Source organism: Echinops telfairi, unplaced genomic scaffold (genome assembly GCF_000313985.2).
Source record: "Echinops telfairi isolate 266 unplaced genomic scaffold, ASM31398v2 ScPeMD7_40;HRSCAF=151, whole genome shotgun sequence".
Classification (NCBI taxonomy): Eukaryota; Metazoa; Chordata; class Mammalia; order Afrosoricida; family Tenrecidae; genus Echinops; species Echinops telfairi.
In genome coordinates, this window is record NW_022103938.1 from 887,423 (window position 1) to 910,632 (window position 23,210).

At 42.4% G+C, this 23,210-nt stretch overlaps 1 protein-coding gene across 2 annotated transcripts in view; it reads right to left on the reverse strand.

The window, feature by feature from the left end:
* Positions 1–23,210, reverse strand: part of LOC101653536 (alpha-2-macroglobulin) — a 66,068-nt gene that overhangs the window by 19,065 nt on the left and 23,793 nt on the right. The window contains exons 12-22 of one of the 2 annotated variants that reach the window (XM_045290518.1): positions 19,538–19,765; positions 19,251–19,314; positions 17,664–17,806; positions 16,642–16,791; positions 13,901–14,065; positions 12,401–12,509; positions 9,286–9,415; positions 8,136–8,364; positions 7,313–7,439; positions 6,521–6,642; positions 4,024–4,075 (exon numbers count right to left, since the gene is read on the reverse strand). In XM_045290518.1, the coding sequence (XP_045146453.1) occupies positions 4,024–4,075; positions 6,521–6,642; positions 7,313–7,439; positions 8,136–8,364; positions 9,286–9,415; positions 12,401–12,509; positions 13,901–14,065; positions 16,642–16,791; positions 17,664–17,806; positions 19,251–19,314; positions 19,538–19,765 (1,519 nt within the window). Of the gene's footprint in view, positions 1–4,023; positions 4,076–6,520; positions 6,643–7,312; positions 7,440–8,135; positions 8,365–9,285; positions 9,419–12,400; positions 12,510–13,900; positions 14,066–16,641; positions 16,792–17,663; positions 17,807–19,250; positions 19,315–19,537; positions 19,766–23,210 lie in introns of both variants that reach the window. The other variant, XM_045290517.1, reaches the window with a different exon arrangement.

The following is a 23,210-nucleotide window of genomic DNA, read 5'->3' on the forward strand; positions in this document are numbered from 1 at the left end:
AAAAGGAAACATACCATATGTCATATGCCATTTATGTGACCACCCACACAAACAGATTCGCTTCCACATGTGATTGCTAAAGGCATAGGGGAGATGTTGATTCTCCACCCAATCTCGTTGATTCTGCTTCATGGTGGACCTGCAGAGGATTTCTGAGACTGAACATCTCTATGGAAGCAGAGTTTTGTCTTTCTCCTGCAGAGTGGCTAGTGGTTTTGAACCACTGACCTTGGAGTTACCAGTCCCAAACTTACCCCTCCCTCCCCTCCCCAAATATGAGGGAAGTTAAAAAAAATTGTGGAAGAAATACCTTTATCTTTAATCCCCTTTCCTCATGAACATTGTGAATCCCCCTCATACATATCGTGGGGATTATAGTCTTACATTATTAGCCCTTTGCTTCCGATGACCTACATAACAACTCTGGTGAGACCTTCCAACACTCAATCAGAGCTTCTCATGGATGGACATGGACATTCCTTCAATATGCCTTGAAAATATTGCAACAAAGTGACCAGTATTTAATACTCTGCTCTGTTTTTTTTAATTGCACAGATAATAGTGAGTTTTTGTATTAGTTAAATTTATTATTTGTTTCCATTATTAGTAGTAGTCTTTGAAGTTTTTATTTTATTGGGGGCTCTTACAGCTCTTATCACAATCCATACATATATCCACTGTGTCAAACATACCTGTACCTATGTAGTCATCTTTTTCAAAATATTTTCTTTCTACTTGGGCTCCTGGCATCAGCTCCTCATCCATTATTATTTTATATTTATATAAGAATAAGAATGTGGATAAGAATGTGTTTTTATATCACTTGGTAAGTAATAAAGTACTTGACATTAGCTAAAAACACACGAAGGGGTGGGAAGGAAGATGGAGTCCAGGTGGAGTCACCCGCCCAGCGCTCCTGTTGTTAGATGAGAAAACTAAGAGGTACGGAGGCCAATACTGGGAGGCTCGGAGCTTGAAATAAAGTTCTAGTGAACTAGTCTCTGTGGCTCAGATCTCCCCTTGCGATTTCACCCACGGATCGATTCCAGGGTGGCGCTCCTAGGTCAGCAGGCCTGCCCGGTGGCGGTGGTGGGTGGGTGTTCCCCTCAGGCCTTACGAGGTCCAGTGCTTTGGCATCCGCCCCCACTCCTGCCCCAGAGATCCGAGACCTGATAACGTCCAGCAATTTGCCCAGACAGCTGTCCAAGGGTGGTCATACAATTCAGGCCCACGGAGAGCCTCTGAAAACCAGCCACAAGTGCTCACTCTGGAGGTCCCTCTCTGCTCCCCTCTCCTCTCACGCATTTGCCGCCTTGGCACCTCCTCTCCCTGCCCAGAAACAGAGCGACTGCAGGGTGCGTCACCTTGCCCCTTCTCCCCAGCTCCACGAGTGGCCTGCCAGCGTGGGTGCTGATAAGTCATTAAACTCGACCTTGCTGTCATCGGAGAGGCTCTAGGATCGTGGTTCTCAACCTTCCTCATGCCACGACCCTTTCATACAGTTCCTCATGTGGAGGTGACCCCACAACCATAAAATTATTTTCGTTGCTACTTCATTACTGTCATTTTGTTACTGGTATGAATTTGGCGACCCCTGCGAAAGGGTTGTTCAACCCCAAAGGGGTCACGGCCCACAGGTTGAGAACCACTGCTCTAGGCTATTAACCTGCAGCAGAGACAGATAGCCACAGCCCGTGGAGCTCAGCAGGAGACAACTCTGGTAAGACCTAACAACACCCCACCAAAGTTCAATTTGACTCCTCAGGTTAAACTCTGCCGTGGCTGCTGGCATCCATGCCGTGAGAGAAACCCAGATTGGTAGCAGAGCTCCTTCTGGATGGTCGTTACAATATTCCTTTAATAGTCCATTCAATATGCCTTGAAGAATACTGCAACAAAGAGCCTAGTCTTTAATACTATGCTGTATTTTTTTTCCTTTTTAATTTGTTTTCAGCTTGACAAAGAGCGTTGGGAAGAGCGATAAAAGACCACACAGAGTAAGTCAGTGAAACCAGCCTTCCACTAAAAATCTCACCTGTTGAGTAGACATTGCTACACTACACCCTGGCTACTTAGGCAATAGGAATAGACCCCCATGCCCCCACCCCCAGTTGGCCCTCCCCACCAACCCCGTCCCCATCCTCTCTGACCTGCTTTACAGAGGCACATTCTCTCAGGTTAACTAACTCACCCACAAGAAGACAGCTCTTGTAGCTGTACCAGACACCAAAACATCCCCCTCGCTTGTTGCTCACCCCCTCTCTGACACCCTACAAGACCACAAGGCAGGAAAACATCACACACCAAACACTGCCCTATATAATAATACACTGGGTCAGCAAGGGACTATAGGGGATTCACTACACTACTTCTTTACCCCAACCAGAATAACCTCTGAAACCTGTTCCCTTCACGTCAGCAACACACAGCCTCCTCTAAATCCACCAAGTACAATCTCAGAGTTCTAGGGAGAGAGCCGGCCTCCAGGGGGCAAAACTAGCTCCCGATAGTTGTTACTTCTATTTGTATTACCTTCTGAGAAGGAAAACACAGGGCTCCTTTCTCTGCCATGGGAATTGAGACACATCACGTCACGTCAGGGTTACTCAGCGACCTTCTCCACCCCTGGAAAGGTAGCCAGCTAACATGGGGTCCCATTGACCCTATTCTGAACACCTTCTGAACTGAAGGCCCGCCTCACAGGCCCACCCACAACAATAATCTCTATTTACTTTGGGATTGTATGTAAGGGGAGGAGAATTCAGAGATGTGTAGCAACCTAGTATAAAGGGGCCTTCTGTTTTAAACACAAATAATTTAAGGTCTGCACTCTCCCTTTCACCATTTACAGGGGTGATAGGGGACCCCAGTAGATTTAACATACCCATCATGCACCTCAACCACCAAAACATCTACAACCTGCTTCCTGCACCTCGACCATACCAGTTCTCCACCAATTTACCAACTAAATAAGTATCCCCCATAAGCCTCCGTGCCCAGGTTCCCATGAACACTGGTCAGCCTAAGCTGATCGGCTTGCCCAGTGCCACCCTTGCTGCTTGTGACAGACCTGGCACTACTGCTAATGATCAGAGCCTGTGACTGGTCTGTGTACAGGTCCGTTGAATAGCTCCCTCCCCTGCTACGGCCCATGAGTGCTGGCCCCCCACGGTGGGCCATCGGTCTGAGCAACACCACCCTTGCTACCCAGATTGCCAAGCCCACCCTGCCTGAAGGAGCCACCCACATCGCCCTCCAAATAGATAACTCCAGTTGTCTAGGGAGAGAGTCAGCCCCGGGGAGATAGACGCAGCCTGAACGTGCAGCGCAGGTAGCTTCAGGTAGCCCTTCGAGTCACTCCTAGTACCCCCTCGGAGAAAGCAAGCACAGGGCTGCTGGACTCCCAAGAACATGGCGCCGAGCTCCACCAAACAACCCACATCAACAGTTACTACCAAAAAAGCAAGAGAAAGAAAATGCAACGTCTGAGGAGGACCTGAACCTAGTGAGATCCCTAGAAGAAGCAGGCTTTGAACGGCCACAGAAAGAAATCTTCGGTGTGCTGCTTAGAGTCATACAGGATACGAGGGTTTGCCTTGGCTCCTTTCGGGAAGTAGAACACCAAGCCTTTCCTTATAGATTCTCTTAGTCTGGAAGCTTTGCTACAATTGTCCACAAGGGTGGACCTGTTGGCTTCTAGCATCACTGCGACATTCAAGGCACCATAGTACTACACATTGACAAATGGGTGGTGACAGGATGTGTGGGCGAAAGATATTCTTCTAATTAAGTTTCTTGTTTCATTAACACCCAATTTTTTCATTTGATAAACGCACTGATGACGCTTCAAGGAAAGAATAGAAGCAGTATATGAGGAGGGCTTCAAATGTTTGTGGAAAAATGGAATAAAGGATAATAGAACTTTCCTATGAACCTTTTGAAGTCTCCTCACATGAAAGTTCACTAAGCTTGAAATGCTATACAAATTTCAGTCTTGTTATTTGACTTATGGCTTAATCTTACCTGATGGACAAAGCAGGGTGTTGAATGTTGTTTCCATCTTGATTCCTTCAGGCTTGGGGGAGAAGAAGAAAAGGTAGAGGTAAGAATGGACTGAGCATTTAGGACATGTGTGCTGACAGGTGTGGGCTAAACAATTGATGTGAAGTCATTTGGATTTTGTTCTTGACTCCTGAGTGATAAGCCTACACTTGGAATTTCCTGAGTAACGGAGGTGCCTTTGTTATCTACAGGAGCCCTAGTGGCATAATGGATATGCGTTGGTCTGTGATCTGCAAGGTCTTTAGTTCAAAACCACTAGTTGCTCCAAGGGAAAGACAAGGCTTTCTCCTCCTATAAAGAATTACAGTCATTTTTTCCCCACCCCTGGCTTAGGCTCCCTTATATTTAAAAAAATAAAATGCAAATGGTCATTTGCATTTATGGCGGTGAGAACATTAGTCTAGGGTTAGGGTAGGGGTGGAGAGACTTGATAGCATGTGGTTACACATTGGGCTACTAATCTCAAAGTCAGCACATGGAAGCCGCCAGGGTGCTCCTCAGGAGAAAGAGGGAGCTTTCTACTACTATCAAGAACTACAATCTCTTGGCAACAAACGTGCAAATGTGCTTGACACAATGTATGTATGTATGGATTGTGATAAGAGTTGTATGAGCCCCCAATAAAATAATTTAAAAAAAACACAAAAATTAACTACAATCTCAAAAACCCACACGGGCAGTTCTACCCTGTCCTATAGAGTTGCTATGAGTCAGATTTGACTTGCTAGTAGTGAGTTTGGAGGTCTTTTTTGGGGGGCAGGAGGGATCTGGGAAGCACTGTATAAGGCCCACAGGGTTGTCAATGCCAGCTAATATCGCACACCTCACCGGGGTGAAGCAGGTCTAGCCATCACATTAGTGGTGAGGTAATTAAATGCTTGGCCAACATGGCCTGTGAATGATGTCATAAATATTCAAAATCAACATCTTATCATCATTTGCTTTCCTTTTTCATCCATTTTTAAGTTGTCTCAGGTAAAAAAAAATACATGGTTTATATAAAAAAGTTACAGTCATTGTTATTCATGTAAGTTTTTCCAGTTTTGGTAGAACATACACAACAAAACATTCTCCAATTCGACAACTTCTATATGTATAATTCGGAGCCATTGATTATACTCTTCGTGTTGTACAAGCATTATTGATATCCCTCTCCAAATTGTTCCACCACTATTACAATAAACTCAACGTTCTCTAAGCAAAAACTCTTCCTCTTTCACACATGGTAGCCACAGGTCAGCGATTACAAGGAAGAAGAAATGTTCTAAAATTGATTTTGGTAAAGATTGTACAGCTCTCCTTGATATGATTGAACTATTGAATTGTATGATATGTGGATAACGTGCCAATAAAACTATTAAAAAACAAAGAAGTTACAGTCTCAGAAACTTACAGGAGCAGTTTTGCCTGTCCAATAGGGGCATTGACTCAACGACAGGGAGCGTGGCTTGGTTTGGAGGCCTCAGGACTAGTGACTGAGGATGTATGCTAATGAGATGACTTTTGGGTCGGGGCTAGACAAGACTGCTACCTACTCTCCGTTAACCTCAGGAGGAGAGAGAGATCATGATTTTTATCATCTAGGCTCTACTGAAGTTCTGAATCCAGAAGTCCCTTGGATTTCCTGGTTGGTGAAAGTCATCAAGGCACAAAGGAGGGCAGCACGTACCTTCTGAGCACATGGGAGCACTGGGAACCCTATGCATCTCTTTACTGGTACTCTTTGTGCCATGATTAAAGTTTGTGAATGTAGCTAGCACTTTCTTGAGTTTTGTGAGTAATCCTTGTGAATTATTGAGCCCTAGGGAGTAGTGGGAGCCAGCAGGCCAGCAGTGAGGGATGCCCCGTTCACCCCAACTTTATAGTTGCCATCCAAAAGAGGTAGTGGAAAGCCCCGGAATTCGTAGTTAGGAGGTCATAAGTGAGGGTGTTGACGGGGCTCTCCAGCCTGCATGTGACATAAGAAGTCCTGGCAAACCTAGCAGTCTGGAGGACTGTGCCCTGTAACGGATGAGCTCTGACCTGGCTCTGGGTGTTAGGATCAGAAAATAGGAGCTGCCTGCACAGCTGGGGAACAGAAGGGGAACGAAATGATTTGAGATCGACTGAACTGATTCTTAGGGTTTGATGTCAGAGAAATGAAAGTCAAATTTGGTTTTCCCCCTAATAGAGGAGGATCCATAGTTTTCTTGCTAGTGAGGAGAAGAATTTTCAAATCTCTTGTATGGACAAATTCTATCAGCATAAGCAATAGGAAGGAGATCAGTTGCTAGATAAGAAAGGCTATAGAAAATTAAAAGGGAGAGATCCAGTAAGAATACTGTCATGTAAAATATCCTACAACCAAATGATTTAAACTTATGCCTTACTTAAAATTTGTAACCCATTGGGGTTTTTAATTTTAACTTTAATTTTTAAAAAAAAATTCAAGTCTGAGCTAACAATTGGGCAGACTTACTTCAACCAGCAGGGGCTTGACGACTGTGTCTTTCTTTCCCTCCTTGGGAACTATAGTCTTCTCAGACCCACACAGCTCTTGAGAATCCAGTGCCTCGGCGCTCACAGTGAAATTCATATTCCCTGGGGGCGGGGTGGGAGTGGAGAGGGTGAGTGGGAAGGCCCGACAGAGATGAACACCGTCTCCCTCTTACTACATGACCCCAACCTTTACTATTTATATGTAATGCTCAATGCTCTGTAACCATTTTTTCTTATTTTTTATGTTAGAAAAAACTGAAAATTTATGACCATCATTCATCATTTGTGAGGATTACAACAAAGAAGAGGTCAGGGCCCAGGAGTGGTTTTTGTGATCCTTAGGATATCATCCATGGAGGGGAGACAGATGGCACTAAAGTAAATCTGGTCCCAGCGATGGTCTGGCCCACAGAGGTAACCGTAGTGGGACAGTCAACACCTTTCGGTACTAGGAGTCATGCCAAACATTTTATATCAGTCTTTAGCCTTTCCAGGAAAGAGAAGCCCTTATACAATGATTTTCCCCCTCTATAAACCCATAGGATCTGGAATGGAAACAGCATAAATGAGAGGATAATGATTCTGAGACTCCAATGTCGAGGCGGAGGCAAGCGAGGTGGGGTTGGCCCTTGAGACACCCTAGCATGGAAGGCAAACAGAATATCCTACTCTGTGGGTTCTCTGCCTAAGGGTGAGCAGCACCCGACATCCAGCTACTGCCGAGTTGTGTCATCCTGGAGCAGAGAACTGTCCCTAGGGGCACGACCCTCACCTAATGCCTTCGGTGTTACTTCCCAGGACACAGTCTGACGCCCATTTGCACAGATGCAGTGAGATGTTTGCTCCTTCTCCACCGGGACAGCTAGGAATTTGGGAGAGTCTTCCAGATGCAGCTGGACCTGAAACCCCATGAGAGACAGAGAGAAAAGTAAATCAGGGAGAAGACTGGGGGGGGGGGACCCAGGCTGGAAATGAACCATGTGGAAGGATTCAATCCGTTTTCATGGTCTCATATTGACGAGGATGTAAGTGAAGACCAAGTACTTTATAAACGGATCTGATACCCAACTCATGGTGTTTTGGAGTAACTTGCTCTCATATGCTGGGCCCAGAGGAGAGGGAAGGTAGTTGTGGCATGTTGCCTGTGGCAGCTGTCCATTCTTGGGCTGGGATTTGCTGTGTCCTCAACTCTCCTAGTACATGAGATGGACACCAGTTTTGCATTGAAACAAAAATTCTAAATAAAGTTTCATATAATGAATGTTATATGAACAATTAAGTATATGAAATGTAGAGGTTCAAACCTTGGAGAATCTTAGACATGGGAATGAGGAGTCCTAGTATTTTATGCCCACATTATAAGCCCTCATCATATATAAACTCCATAAAGAACAAAGATTGGAAACTTGTTTTAAGCTGCAAGCTGGTAGTTGGGAGATATCATTAACTGTAGGTTAGTTATATCGCCTATAAATACTTCTCTGGCAGTATTCTTCTGGTAAACACATCTGTACACAGGAGCTTGTCCGTTTCACTGGGAATGTGCTTGTTAGATGAGTTGTTGCTTATGTTCAATTTGGGAAAGAGGTCCTTACCCGGATGCATTTGGACAGGTAGTTTAAGACAGTGGCCTTGAGTGTGAAGGCCTCTCCACGGACCACAGAGTAGGGCATCGTGAGGTCCACAAAGAAAGGCTGGAAGGCTTGGAGAGTGGCGGAAGGAGAGAGACCAAGGCCAGTGTCATTGGACAGGCAGAGGGCCCCGGCCTTCCACTCGGTGATGGTATCAGGGACTGTTACATCCACGTCAGCCACACCCGATGGACTGGGGAGGATGACAATGAGAAGAACAGTAAGCAGGCAAGTAACTAGCCATTACTCTAGGAAAGAACAACAACAGATGATGCTACTGCCATGTCTTGGATCCATTTAGAACAGTGGTTCTCAACCTGTGGGTCAAGACCCCTTTGGGGGGTCACCCGATTCATAAAAGTAGCAAAATGACAGTGATGAAGTAGGAACGAAAATAATTTTATGGTTGGGGGGTCAACACAACATGAGGAACAATATTAAAGGGTCACAGCATTAGGAAGGTTGAGAACCACTGACTTAGAAAAAGTATGAATAGTGGAGAGAATAATTAAGAATTAAGATTGAGAAATATGTCTTTTTATTCTAACTCTTTTAAGTTCTAGTCTATACCAGAATCTCTTATAGATATGGAGTTGTATTTATAATCTACAATAGACAAAGTAGTTACACACCAAATCTCTAATTTGAGATTGTTTTAAAATTATTTAAAATACTGTTTCACCTAGGATATATTTACAATGTTCAGTTCTACTACAACTGTGTGTAGCTAGCCTCACATATTGCAGTTAACTTCAAATTGCTGGTAACAGATAGCTTCTTATCAGTGTTAATCCATGTAGTGCGTGGTTATATTTAATCCATATATAATTTTTGGGAAGACTTAATATCTTCATTTGTGTGAAATTTCTTAGCTCTGATACAATTAGATTAATTAACAGAAGAATTTTTGTTAAACCTTTGCTGAGAACAGTAAGTATTTAATAAAAGTACTTGGATACTGAAGAATTAGGTAAGAATTGAAAAGTGTGAGGGTTTCTATCATTGAATCTTACATGAGGAGGTTCCAAAAAGTTCATGGAAAAGTTCTATTCCTTTTCAATTCCGTTTTCCCAGGAACTTTTTGAAGCCCCCTGGTGTGATAGAAAGTACTTACTTTACCACCACCAACTGCCAGATCCATGTCTCAGGGAAATACGTTCGCACGGTTTCTTTGTACGACTCTGAAACTGATGAGGCCTCTTCCATGTCCATAAAGTTTTGGCTCCCTCGCATTTCATAGATACCTTCTATGGCAAATGAGGAAGAAGGCAGGGGGAAAATCATATAAAGAAAATTCAAATTAGAGTTGGTCATAAGGGCTACAAAAGGCATAAATGGGGCGATGCAAGAGAGAGGAGCCAGGAGGAGAGGACGGTTGGCTAAGGAGGTCAGGAAAAGCTTCTCTGAGGAGCTATTTTAGCTGAAGCAGCAGACCAAGGTAGGAGAGGGCAAAGGGTTGGACAATCACAGAAGGGAGTATCCAGACCCAGAGGCAGGAAGGTTCTTGCGGGAAGAAAGGGTCCCGCATGGTTACTGCACATAGTGCTATGGAGACAGTGCTACCGCCTGGGCTAGGAAGGCAGACAGGAATCAACTTTTGAGTTTGTGTCGTTCTCTGTTGGAGCACAGACACATGACAGGAACTTTGGATAATATCTGACCAGAGTGAAAGAATTCAAGATTGAAAAACAGACTCGCTTCCATATTCTGTCTGAAGAGCACCTTTTGGTAATGGAGTGCTGGTAAAGGTTTAACGACCACTTCCTGCATATATATAATCTATGCATTGATATTTGCTTTTACTATAAATATTATTGCTATAGAGGATTTATAGCATATGTGGTAGACATAAGATAAAATACATAATCTTTTTAGTAACTTCCATATAGCTGGTTGATTTGCATTGGATGCTGTTCTTGATTTCGGACAAACACTTTCATCTGCAGCCAACTGATTGCAATTCAACCACGATTTGACAAAACCAGGCTACAAATAAATGTTTGATTACTACCCGGTTCATCAGAGAAATACCTTACATCACTGACAGTAAGTATCTTTCCAAAATGAATATTGGCTGATTGTGCTTAAGTATGCATGTAATAAAATGTTTACCACATTAACATTTTCTGAATGTATGATTCAAGCTGAAGCTTTTATTTCCATTAATGTGTAAGAAGAAAGCGAAACAATGAAGATACATACCAGAGTTTCTTCATTTGTCAATGGAGTGAGTGGTGACTTTGCTGAATCGATTTATCATTTTTGAATTTGGGGAGGAGTATCTCCTCATTTTTGTGTGTGTGTGCATGCTATTCACAATATAATTAATAACTACAGACACAATGTATTTCATTTAATGCATGTTAATATTTACTGATTTTTAGAAGTATAGAAATCAACAGGAATCCAAAGCTCGAAATAAAACATTTGCTGATTTCATGATGTAAATACTTCTATAACAGCCTATTTCAAGCTACTGATATATTACAGAATATAGGGTTGGAAGAAATGCACAGCAGCCTGCAATTATATAGTATTTTCACCATACAGAGATATATAGGATAGTAATACATAATCTGAAGGGCACAGCTGATAGGAAAATGTTGTAATTAGGAAGTGAAGAGTTTTGGATTAGTATTACCTTTGCTTTTAATATCTAACTACTTATAATTTTAATATCATTAATTTTTACATTATAGCTGTGTTTAAACAATTGGCTGAAAACTCATATTAATGTCTTTATGACTATCTCCCACCACTCACTGCCTTCTGTTTTTAAGAACTAACTTACAAAACATTTGCTAGATGGCCATGTTTCCATAATGCTTTCCCTCTACCTCCTTTAACCAGTTTTCTTCTGTGGTCCCTCGTCTGGGAATTGTACACTCAGCTCAATTCTCACATCCTTTGTTCTCTTCAGAATTCAACTTCCAATTGCCTCTTTTACTTGAAACTTCCTAACGGGAGAGATGTTCAGTTTGCTGTCCGTATTCGCAGTAAATGAAGCCTCACATATCTAAGGAGGCCATTCACTATTTAATACCAGTCATCACGGCAGCCGTACTCAATTCCTCCGGACAGTTATTTTTTAATCATGCTGCACCATATTTTGGCTTCATTCTCTCTTAGAATTCTTCTGCAATCAACCCATTTTCCTTTCTTGATCATCATGTCTCCCCCCCCTTCCCTTCACTATCAATCTAATTTTCACTGTCAGGCCTAGTGCTTTCCACCATTTCTGGACTGTAGCTTTTTATTTGTGTCAAAAGTGGTCAACTCCCGCAAGAATGTATTTTAATTTTCTTCTCCTTGTAGGGTGCTTTTTCTCTTTTTCCCCATTCATTAAATTTAATGATTTTTTTAAAAAAGGTTTACTTTCTCAAATTACCTTAGTAAGTTCAGTTTTGTATTGTCTATAAAATAGTATCGATTTAATATTCTGAATGAAGACTAGTGGTACATTTGGCCTTCATTATCTACTTGCTTATGACTATATTTGTATTCGTAGGCAAAACGTCCAGAATGACCTCCCCCTTTACCTCTTGCCCCAAACAGCTTAGCTTTGTTCGCTCTTCATTATGATATTTCCCATACCTGAAGTTGCTTCTTCCTCTCTATTGCTATGGACATTTTAATCACTGATGGATACAAACTTCTCTGTTCACTGTTATTAAGCATGGGCTCTGCCAAAAATAATTTTCATGTTGTCAAGCCATGGGACAGATATGTTTACTGATGGGCTTGTGGTATAACTTGAAGGGTCTCAAAGTGTACATACGATGGGAAGTTGAAGAGCTTCTTTCGACTTGATTGGCAAGCGTGTGCTGCTGCCCTGTGAACATTCCTGCTCCCTCTGATCTTGTGCCTGGAAAGGGTCTGTTCACTTTTCTACTTCCACTCTGCATTTCCATTGATCAAATGCAGTGTCTTTTTCAATGAGTTTCCTGCTACCCACATCAGAATTCATTTATTAAAAAAATTGTGATCTATGTATTTCTTATAGCACATCGTACTATCTGCTTTGCATTTTCTCCAGCTTTGTATATGCACATGTGGGTGTCCTTGACACAATCAGAAGAACTGGGCTTCTATTGCAATGAATTAACCAGAGATCCTTAATATATTTGAAAGACCAATCCTTCTTTGTCCATCATACCACATTTAATTAGAAAATATTTTACTTGGTTTAATATTAGGTAATTCGTTTTTCATTATTTTTATTACTTTACCTGGAGCAGCGTATAGTCTCTGAGATGTCCTCATTTCAAACTGTTTAGGCTCTGAGCATACTTTTGGTTTATGAATCTTTGTGTTAGTGAACACCTTTAAACCCATAGCCTGTAAAGGAAATTATTACCCAATCAGTACATAAACATTATAAAACATATATAGACACATACCTCTTTTCACTGAGTTTAACAAACATAACCCTCTTAGTTTTATATTAAACTTATTTTTAATGTAATGACTGTGGTAATCTTTTTATTACAGATTAATCATTCTTGAATGTACAAGTGACTGAGTCTTTAAATATTCACAAGTATTTCCATCAACTATGTTTTCACCCTAACATCCAGATAGGCTTAAGCAGTTCAAAACATAAGGAAAATAAGAGCTTTTAGCTATGTACAGGAGTAAAATATCTCTAGTTTGTTGTCCCAAGTACACACAACATGCAGCGCTGCTGTATCAAGTGAACCAGGTAAACCTGAGTACCGGGGACAAGGGGTGGGCTCAGAGACAGTAGTCAAATGGAAATCAAAAGGGTGTCCCTTTCAGAGTTCCCCTATCATCCTTTGTAGACACGATCCAATGATTTCTTTCATTATATCGCATACCTCTGAGTCCATTCCCACGCTATCCTCTTATACCTTTCTCGTCTGTCTTGTAGATCCGAGCAATCTCAGGCACTAAAGGATCGCCTGGATTGGATCACACAAGAGACAACAGATGGACAAGAGTACGTTAGAAATAGTGCCAGAGACCACTGTGCCCGGACAAATGCTGCCTTTACTCTTACGATTTGGATGGCAAATTCCTGTCGGAAACGCAACCTTAGGTGGCAATCTGTGGGGAAATGAATTGTCACGAGAAAAGACTCCCCCCTGCCGGGCCTGTCTCTTGGCTCCATCACTGCAGCTTGCCAATGAAAGAAAGTATCCCAACATGACCTGCAGGGGGAGCCTGTGCCAGGTTATTCAATTCCTTGTGGATTCTCTTCAGAGCCATCTTGGGAGGCAGGGGCAGCGAGGTTGGTGCCAGGTGAAGGGATTCGAGGCCAGGCGCAGCCGCGATCAAGAGTGGCTGGAGAGCATGGGGAATGTGGGCCAGGTGGGACTCAGTGAGGGCATAGGGCCACTGGTCTCCTGCACCTGCCACCGCCGACACGGCATTACCGGCTGTGCTCCTGGTACAGCTGCCACAGCTTCTCTATTAAACTCTCCGTGATCATATTACTCAAAGGGACATTTCATTTTGTTCTTTAAACTGTTGGCATCGTCAGTTTTTTTTTGATATCACAAAGCAATTTCAATATATAAAAAATTTTAATAGCAAACATTTCCAGCTTTGGCTCTGTCGCTATTAGTAACCTTGGAATAGTCACTTGACTTCTTTAGGCCCCTGTACTCGCAATTATGCTATGAAGACGTTAAACTAATGAATACTTTCCAATATTTCCAATTTTTTACTAACATGAAGAACTTACCACCTGTAATATAGGAACTTACCTGTAGAAAGCTGTACATATCTTTTGCATTTGGGTTTGCTACTGGCGAATACATGACTCCATCAATATAGACGCTTTGACGTTGGACACAATCTATGTCATCTTCCTCCTGGTTCAAACCCTCGGGGAAGCCAGTGAGGTCCTTAACTGGTAGCAGGTTATAAATCTTTACAAAGTCAAAGGGCCAAAAGGAAAAATGAATGGATTTTTTTAAAATGCAAGGAGAAAAGAACAAGAATAAACACTTTCATTGTGTGTGTGTTCTTATTACTAGGATAATTTAGAGACATTATGGATAATTTTCTCCAAATAGTGTTTCCATTTAAAGATATTAAATAATTTTAGGGAGAAAATATTCCATTTCAGTATTCCAGGATCATACTAATTTTGAGATTTCTGACTCATAGTAGAATGGAATAAAACTTTATTCAGTGAGAGCTTGAGGTCTTCTATATCTGAGACCCACTACTTGTCTATAAGTTTGTTATAGACATCTGGTGCCTCGCCAGATGTTGTGATGCTCTAACCTATGCCACCGGTATTTCAAAGACCAGCAAGGGTACCCATGTGGGCAGCTTTCCTTGGAGCTCACAGACAAAAACAAAACAAAACTAGGAAGATGAACCTAGCAATGGACTGAAAAAATTGGCCATTGAAAACCTTATGAATATCGGTATTGTTCAAACACCACACGAGAGTAAGTAAAGAAGTTATGCTAGCAGGGCTCCATTCACACATGCATGGGCTTTCCCCAAACAAAATGTGTTCCAATATGCTTCTTTGATCCACGAGTGACACACTCTCAGGAATATGCTTACCTCCATCTCTGAAGGGGACCTGAAATAAAGGTCCAATCAAAATAGTGGTGGGACCAAAACAGATCCCTTCTGAGGGGATCTGTTGGGCCAGGTGAATTCAAGGAGGAGAGCTCAAATCAGAAGGTGGTGACGACTGTTTTTTGGGGATCCCAAAATGGTAATCTTGATAGAGTTTTTTGAATGACACAGGACAATCACGAGGGGCTTGTAATGAAGACGTTTTAAGAAAATGGAAAATTTCATTGATGAGAGAAAAAGAGCAACAGGGACATTGTGCTGAGGAATTGTTTTTCCCAGGAAGACAATGAACTTGCTCATTCCTTGCGGGTAGGGAGGCTGTCCTGAGAATTTCTTTGGGAAATCTCATCCTATTCACTCTACAATTTTGATCTCACCCTTCAGATTTGCTTTGCTCCTCAAACTCAAAAATGTGTCAAAGAAATGTGATTCACTTTCATGTAAGTGTAAGACTACCGAATATTTTCGGGGTGGCTTCGAAACGAAGCACTGTCTTCGGAAGTGCATAGACCCAGGTGTTGGCTCTGTTGGGGACCAACAGCTTCCCATTTTAATATTGTGATTTAATCAAGTTTGCTAAGGTTTTATAGCAATACTTTTTGACTTTCCCTCCTGTATATTGTATCTAGCATATAAGGCACGTTTCACATACACCTCATAGAAAAAAGTACATATGAAAAAGCTAAAAAGTATCAATGCCTAAGTAGATATGATATTAACAGATCCTAGGAGCCCTGATGTCATAGTGGTTATGCACTGGGCTGCTAGTAGGAAGGTCCGAAGTGTGCGGCCTACAGCTGCTCTGTGGGTGGAAGAGGGGGCTTCATACTCCTGTAAAGTTTCACAATTATGAAAATGCCCAGGGGCAGTTCCAACCTGTCCTACAGCATTGTTATGAGTCAACATCAACTTGATGGCAGTGTGTTTGGTTTTGGAGAGTTTATCTTACACAAAAGGAGCCCTGGTGGTGCTCTTGGTTAAGCACTGGGCTGCTAACTGCAAGGTTGGTGGTTCAAAACCACTAGTCGGGGTCGGGGGTGGGGGAGGAGAAAAAAAAGAGCTGGTGCCGAGGGCTCAATAGAAAGTAGATGTCTAGAAGAGAATGAGGGCAACATAGGGATAAACAGGTCTGATTCAATTGATGGATGGATTGTGATAAGAGTTGTATGAGCCCCCAATAAAATGATTTAAAAAGGAAAAACAATAGCAACATCAACAAGCCCCCACCCCCACTCTGAAAGAGAAAGACAAGACTGATTGCTCCTAGAAAGATTTGCAGTTTCAGAAATCCTAAAGAGCAGCTCTACACTTTTCTCGACGGTCCCTATGAGTTGGACTTTACGTGATGGCAGTGGGCTATCCCATGCAGGACTTGCCTAGTGGTGCAAAATGGTTTCTGTTCCTACGGGCATCTAAAAGCTGGTGCTTTGGATCCACTTAGTGGTGCCATGGTTTGGGAGTGTGCTTCCACAGACACCGCAGCTGAGAAAATACCATGAGTAGGAACAGACAGGACGGGTAGTGTTTATATTTTAAATCAGATATGTCTTGGGGGAGCAAGTGCTCTATGACCAGCCATAAAGGTTGGTAGTTTGAAGCCATCCATAGGTATCTTGGAAGAAAGACCCGATGGTCTGCTCTGGAAGGTCACAGCCTTGCAAACCCTGCAGACAGACGTTCTACTTGGATGCACCGTGGGTTACCATGACGCCAAGTCAACTCTGCGGCAACTGGTTTGACTTTCAGATGTAGTGATATAGGTATGAAGGGGCTTCAAAAATGCTGTGGAAAAACGCAGTTGCCTCTTAATTCCACTTTTCCATGAAATTTTGGAGGACTCCTCCTATTCTTTTTCGGAGCCCCACGCATGGCCCTATTTTGAAACCCGAGATTGACAAGCACTTACCGTGGATGGGGAGAGTTCAGCCTCGGGCTTCAGGAGTAGCACACTTTGGTCCACCGCACGGAGGGCACAGAGGGACTGAGGAGAGGCCGCTACTCGCAACTGAGTGTGGGAGGCCGGAAGGCTTTGTGCTGGGTGGAAGCTCAAATCCACCTGTGCAATTGGGGAGAATGGTTGAACCAACCAAACAAAAATCCCACCACATTTCCTTATTTAACAATGTATGCACCCTCGAATTCTGAGTGATGCATGTGAATGCATGCCTTTCTTTGATTTTGTGCTGGTTGACACCACTGTAGTCTTGAGATGCTCTCGCCCTTTCCATTGATCTAGACTTCAAGAAGGAGCCCTGGTGTCTTAGTGGTTAGGCATTGGGCTGCTACAAGGTCAGCAGTTTGAAACCACCTGCAGATGCATGGAAGAAAGGCAGAATTTCCACCCTAATGATCTTGGGATCCCAGAGGGGGCAGTTCTACCTTACTCTAGAGGGTTGATATGAGTCATCATTGACTCAATAGCAGTGAGGGTTTTTTGGTTTTGTTTTGAAGCTTAACGAGCAAGCCACATGCAAAACTTAACTCTGAAGCTCATCAATCAGGTGAGAAGTATAGTTATAAATTATGAATATGAGATCTCTACTTTTTTTACTATAATATATGGTGAGATGCTCCCTCGCTGCAGATAGAATATGACTATAAATGGTTCTAGATGCTCTTGTATCTTCCTATTGGCTTTCTATCGAGTAGTCTTAAAAGCTTGCTTATATATTCCCCAACATTTCTTCACAGAAGGAAACCAGGCACTCTGAGCTGGAATATGATGAAAGATCATGCTGCCTCCATGAAGATTTGGCATTCGGAGTCAAGTGACATGGATTCTCATGGTGATTCTGTCATTATTTTGCTGAGTGAATCTGGGGAATTCATGGAACCCTTTGGTCTCAATGCTTACACATACAAAATAATAGATGCCAATAAGAACGCCGAGTTTTAAGTGTTGAAAATGTTATGATGTAAAGCACACACCTTGTTGGCCAGGCAATTTTCAACCTCGTATGATGCGGAATCGCCAACCACTTCTCCGTTAGGTAAAATGGTATAGAGAAGCAATCGAGCGATGGGAGCAATGTCTGACTCCACAGGGACTGACACAGAAAACTGGCCGTTCACTGGAGCAGAGAGAACGAGAGCATGGGTTAGACATCTCCCCAGCACTGAACTGAAGTGAGCCTCTTGCACAAAGCCATTTCAGAAGCCTTGTCTGATTAATGACAGTTCCTGCTTGTTGCTGCAATAGGAAGTAAACAGTAGACGTCATAAATGAATGACTACCTCTAAGCAGTCTCTTCACTCCTTGTTTACAGAGTGCTCTCCCACTTTAAGCTTTAGCTGATGCTATTTAAGGTTGTGGAGACATGTGCTTGGCTACCATGTCAGACCTAGTTGCTGTTGAGTTGATTCTGACACAGGGCAATCCCATGTGTGCAGAGGCGAACTGCTTCCATAGGATTTTTAGGGCTGTGAACTTTCAGGAACAAATGACTGAGCCTGTCTTTTGAGGGAATGCTGGGTGACTTTGAACTACCAACTTTTCAGGTGGAATGTTAACCATGAGCACCAATCAGGGTCTTCCATTGGAGAAGGGAAAAAACCAAAACCCAAAACAAGAAACCTGAAAGTGTGACGTGTAATAACGTACTCACATTTATGCTTATGTCTTCTCTAACCTTGATTAACCAATGTTCTATTCTTCTTTTCTTCCAAAAAAGATGATTAAACTCTTTGAGAAGTAGTCTACTTATTTATGCTTATTCTGGTGGAAAGACACACAGCCACATTCCATTTCAACAATTTCTGTGTAGAAGTCTGTGACAATGATTACATTCTTCAAGTTGTGTGCACAGTCTCATCATTCTTCTCTGAATTGTTCCACCACCACTGACTTAGACTCACTGTTCTGTAAGTTTTTCATCCAACCTATTGAGCTAGTTTTAATGCCTACATAAAGTTTTTAGTGATTGCGTTAAGCTTTAAAAAGACTATTGTGGCACTTCTGTGTTACTATCAAGGAACAATAAAAAAGTAGCTCATTGACAGTTTTCTAATAAGGTGTCTTTTAGATTGTATTTGACTAGATGAAATTATCATAGCTTTATATTGTTCCATATCCATAAAGATAACCAATTCAATGGCATAAACACTTAATTCTTCGTAAGCCAAACTATATTCAAAGGAGAGAAAAAAGACCAGAAAGCTATGTGGTCCATCAAAATCATTCCCAAATTTTACTTTTCCTTCTCTGGGTTCTCTGAAAAAAATCTTAAATCGCTTTCATTTTAAGAAAGCGCATATGACTTAAGATTTGGAAGCAGTATAGATTAAAAAACAACAGGAACATTTCAAATAACTTGAAGAAAAAAAGAAAATATTTGATAATGACTGAAAAAAAAAAGAAATATTAGTACTCCTTCCCAACCTACACTCCCATCAACTTCCCCTTTATTTGGGTGAAATGGGGATTCTCTCATTTTGAAACGATTCCTTGTATTTCTTCACTCTGGGGCTGAATGTGTCCGGGTGGGATAGAAATGTGGAGCTGATGGGAACACTCACTGTCTCCATCTTCTACTGGCAGTGTATGAGTTCCAGTTCGGACAATGCCTCCCTTGGCCATAATCTGCATAAAAGGATATAAAAAGGCATTCAGTTTGCTTGACAGAGGTTTCACCCCAAGTCTGGCCCTCTATTTTGTGTGTTTATTTAGAGCTCCTGCTGGCAATAATGAGCCCAAGAGAAGTCAAACTTTCAAAGGGAATGTGGATAAGTGATGATGTCTGAAGTATTTTATAATTTCTTGCCCCACAGAGAGCTTTTGTCTAAAGTTGAGTCTCCCTCCTCACCAGGTAATAGAAGACGAGCTCCTTCATGTCCTTCAGGACTTGTCCATTCAGAATATAATGTGCCTGGAGGTTATTAGTTTGACCACAGGGCAGTGAATGAGCAATGGGCTCAAGGTACACATAGCTCTTGCTTAGGGAGAATATATGATGAGCAGTGTGGTATGCATCTTCGTTTTCTTCTGACAGCCATTGGTAGCCAAAACAGGTAGGATCATCCTTGCGTTTGACCTAATGCATTGGAAAAGCAATATTATTGTATAGATTATATGGCATGCAGAATCAATGCTCTCATAAAATTACAAAAATTTACTGTATTACTGTAGAGTAGCTAGAAATCTTTTGTTTGAAAGTTACAAGTGAGAGAAAGGGGAATTTTATTTTTGGTCAAGATTAGAAACAAGCATGATTTGTGTTTCCTTGCAGAGGGTCCTGATGTTGGTATTTATTTTTCTGATGAGCATAAATGAGGCATCCTTTGCTCTGATTAGCTTGCTTGATGTTCCTTTGGCTACTTTACTTAGGCAGCCAAAGATACTGGAACTAGGAAATCTCACTGAGAAGATTAAGTAATCTCCAGGAAATGAAGAATTGATCCTCAGATAGTAACAGTCTGTTTTGCAATGGGCCATCTCAAGTGAGTTTTAGAAATAACTGTAATATTACTCGAAGGCCTGAGAAAATCTCTGTAAGCAGCATTAGCTCATAGAGTGGACTTGAGGAATAAGCTGAAGTCTACATCTCCTGGGCCATAGTGAGTCGACTATTGCTAACAGTTCCTGTGATTCTGGACTGTCGAGCCTCAAATGTCATATTGGGATATATTTCCATGGAGAAGTTGTACCTTATCTCTTTCCAAGCTTCCTCTTGCCTCATCTACACATACCCTTGTAGCATGAGTGACTCATAATGCCAGCAAAATATGTTGTTCCTGTCTCTATACATGCTTTAGCATATATATATATATATATATATATATATATATATATATATATATTCAAGAAAAGGGAACATTTAAAAATAACATTTTCATTGTCAGGAAGAGTACAATGCCTTTCACATAAAAGATGATTAAGTTCATTGACTGAATAAATGATTGAACATTGGAGAAGTTCCAAGATGGTGTCCAGGTAGAATCGCCCACCCAATGTTCCTGCTGTTAGATCGGAAAATTGAGAGGTAAGGAGGCCAAAATGGTAGGCAGGATGCCAGAAATAGAGTTCAAACGTACTAGGTTCTGTAGATCAGACCTCACCCCACGATTTTCACCCATAGGCTGATTCAAGGGCTCACTGAAATGCTCTAAGTTCACTGTCTCTGCCCACAGGCTCCACTAATCCCTCACCAGGTCCAGTGGAACAGTATCCACCAGCCCTTCCTGTGCCTAAGATTTGAGACCCACAGCATGCAGTAGTTTTCCCAGACTGCAGTCTAAAGGTGGCCATAATCTCGGGCTCTTGGAGAGTCTCCAAGAACTAGCCATAAGGGCTCACACTGGAGGTCTTCTCTCTGCAACCCTCCCCCCTCCTTCATTGACAGGCTTTGCATCTTCTCTCCCCAGCCAGGAACAGAGCAACTGCATCAGCCATCCCATTTCCCCTCTGCTCAGCTCCCTGCCTGCCAGTCTGGATAGAAACTACTGATAATTAGACACTAATTTGGTATAATTGGTTCTCAGTCTTCCTAATGCTGTGACCCTTTAATAGAGTTCCTCATGTTGTGGTGACCCTCCAACCATAAAATTATTTTTGTTGCTCCTTCATAACTGTAATTTTGCTGCTGTTATGAATTGGGCCACCCCTGTGAAAGGGTCATTCGACCCCCAAAGGGTCGTGACCCACATGTTGAGAACCACTTCCCTAGGATATTGAGCCCCTGTGGTAGCGTGTAGATCCCCAGGGCACAGCCTATGAGCTGTGCAGGAGGCAGCTGGGGTGACACTGGAAGGCAGCTGGGGCAATACAGACCCAGTGGGCCCCAAACCCACTTCGCTAATCTGGTCCTCTTTCCCTGGGGGACATCATGGCACAGCTCAGATAACAGGCCCCCATACAAATCCATTATTAAAAGAAAAAAACAACAACAAATACTTTCAATCAAAGGTTCTGTTCCTTTGTGTAACTTTGAATGTAAGCTACCAAAAACCTGGTTCCTTTTATATAGCTTTAACATAACAAATCAGGCAGATAGCAGGTCCCCTGTGCATACTCTACAGAGCTTTACTATAACAAAACAGAAAACCAACAGGAGCTGAAAGCTGCAGCCTAATTAAAAAACTGGTTCTACCTCCAATGCATGGCCTCAGGCCTTGTGGTGTCCACACCAGGCCACCCTGAACCCTCGGCTACACCATCAGCCAGCCCTCCCTGGACAGCACCATGGTCTGCCAACCACTGCCAGCCTCCATCCACCTCAAACCACCCCTGAGGCCTTTCCACCAAACTGTAGCTGTTCCTTGCTCAACCAGCCTAGATAGGACTACCCTCACAGCCTGCAAATGTCCAGCCAGTGTCCCCTGAGAGGGCCATCCAACCTGTCCTCCAAGCAACAGAATAGGCTAGGGTTAGAGAGAAATCCCAGAGGGACAAAACCATAGCTTAACCCAGGGCAGTTGGCTAGAAGCAGCCTGCAGAAGCATTCCTACCAAGGCCCCAAAGAAAGAGCCCAAGGATCTTTGACTCCCTAGGCAAATGGCTCGGAGCTCCTACAAATCAACATGCAGACAGCAAACTGCCTTAACAACCTCAATGAACAGTCCGGAGAAACAAAATGTAATGTCAGAGGAAGTGGAGAATCAGATGTTGATCTGCCACAGAAAGAAATCTTCAGAATGCTGCGGGGAGTCACACAGGATATGAGGGAAGCAATACTGAAAAAGGATGAAATGATAGAGGAGATAAAGGCCACACACCAAAGGAAAATTCAAGAGTTAAAGGACGAGGTAACAAAAGCAAATAACAAAATTCACAGACTTCTACAACAGACTAGAAGCAGAGATTTGTACTCGTTTTCTTGAGGATAACCAGGCAGACTTCGATAAATGGGAAAGACAGCCAAACAAGATAATCAGAGAAGCTAAAGAAAACCTGAGAATTGTTCTGTCTGATGCTATGAAGAGTAACAACTTAGAATAATAGGACTATCAGAACAAGACACAATGAAGACGCCAACAGCAAAAACAGCAAAGAAATTCTTAGAGGAAAACTTCTCCAGCTTAATGAATAAAAAATCAGGCAATCATCCAGTGGGCTAAAAGGACAACAGCTAGACTGATTCCCAAGAAGAATTTTCCGAAGAGTATAATAATAGTTAAACTATTCAATTTTGAGGAAAAGGAGAAAATTATAACAGTTAGGTGAAAAAACTCAGTCACCTACAAAGGTACCCAAATAAGAATATGCCCAGACCTATCAGTGGACACCGTGAAGAAGAGGAGAGAATAAAAGATCAACAAACAGAAGTCTGTCAGACTGCTATATACATCAGATGAGACCATGGAAGAGGAGGCCAAAAGGTAGGACCCTTCACAATAGCCAAGCACATACTGAAATATCTAGGGATATACTGAGTTAGTTAATTGTGTCAGCCTGGCCGATAATCACATGTGGTGCTGGTTGAAAGGCGGAGGGATAAATGGGTGGTGAAGCCTCGCCTTTCTAGTTCTCGGGTCTCTTGT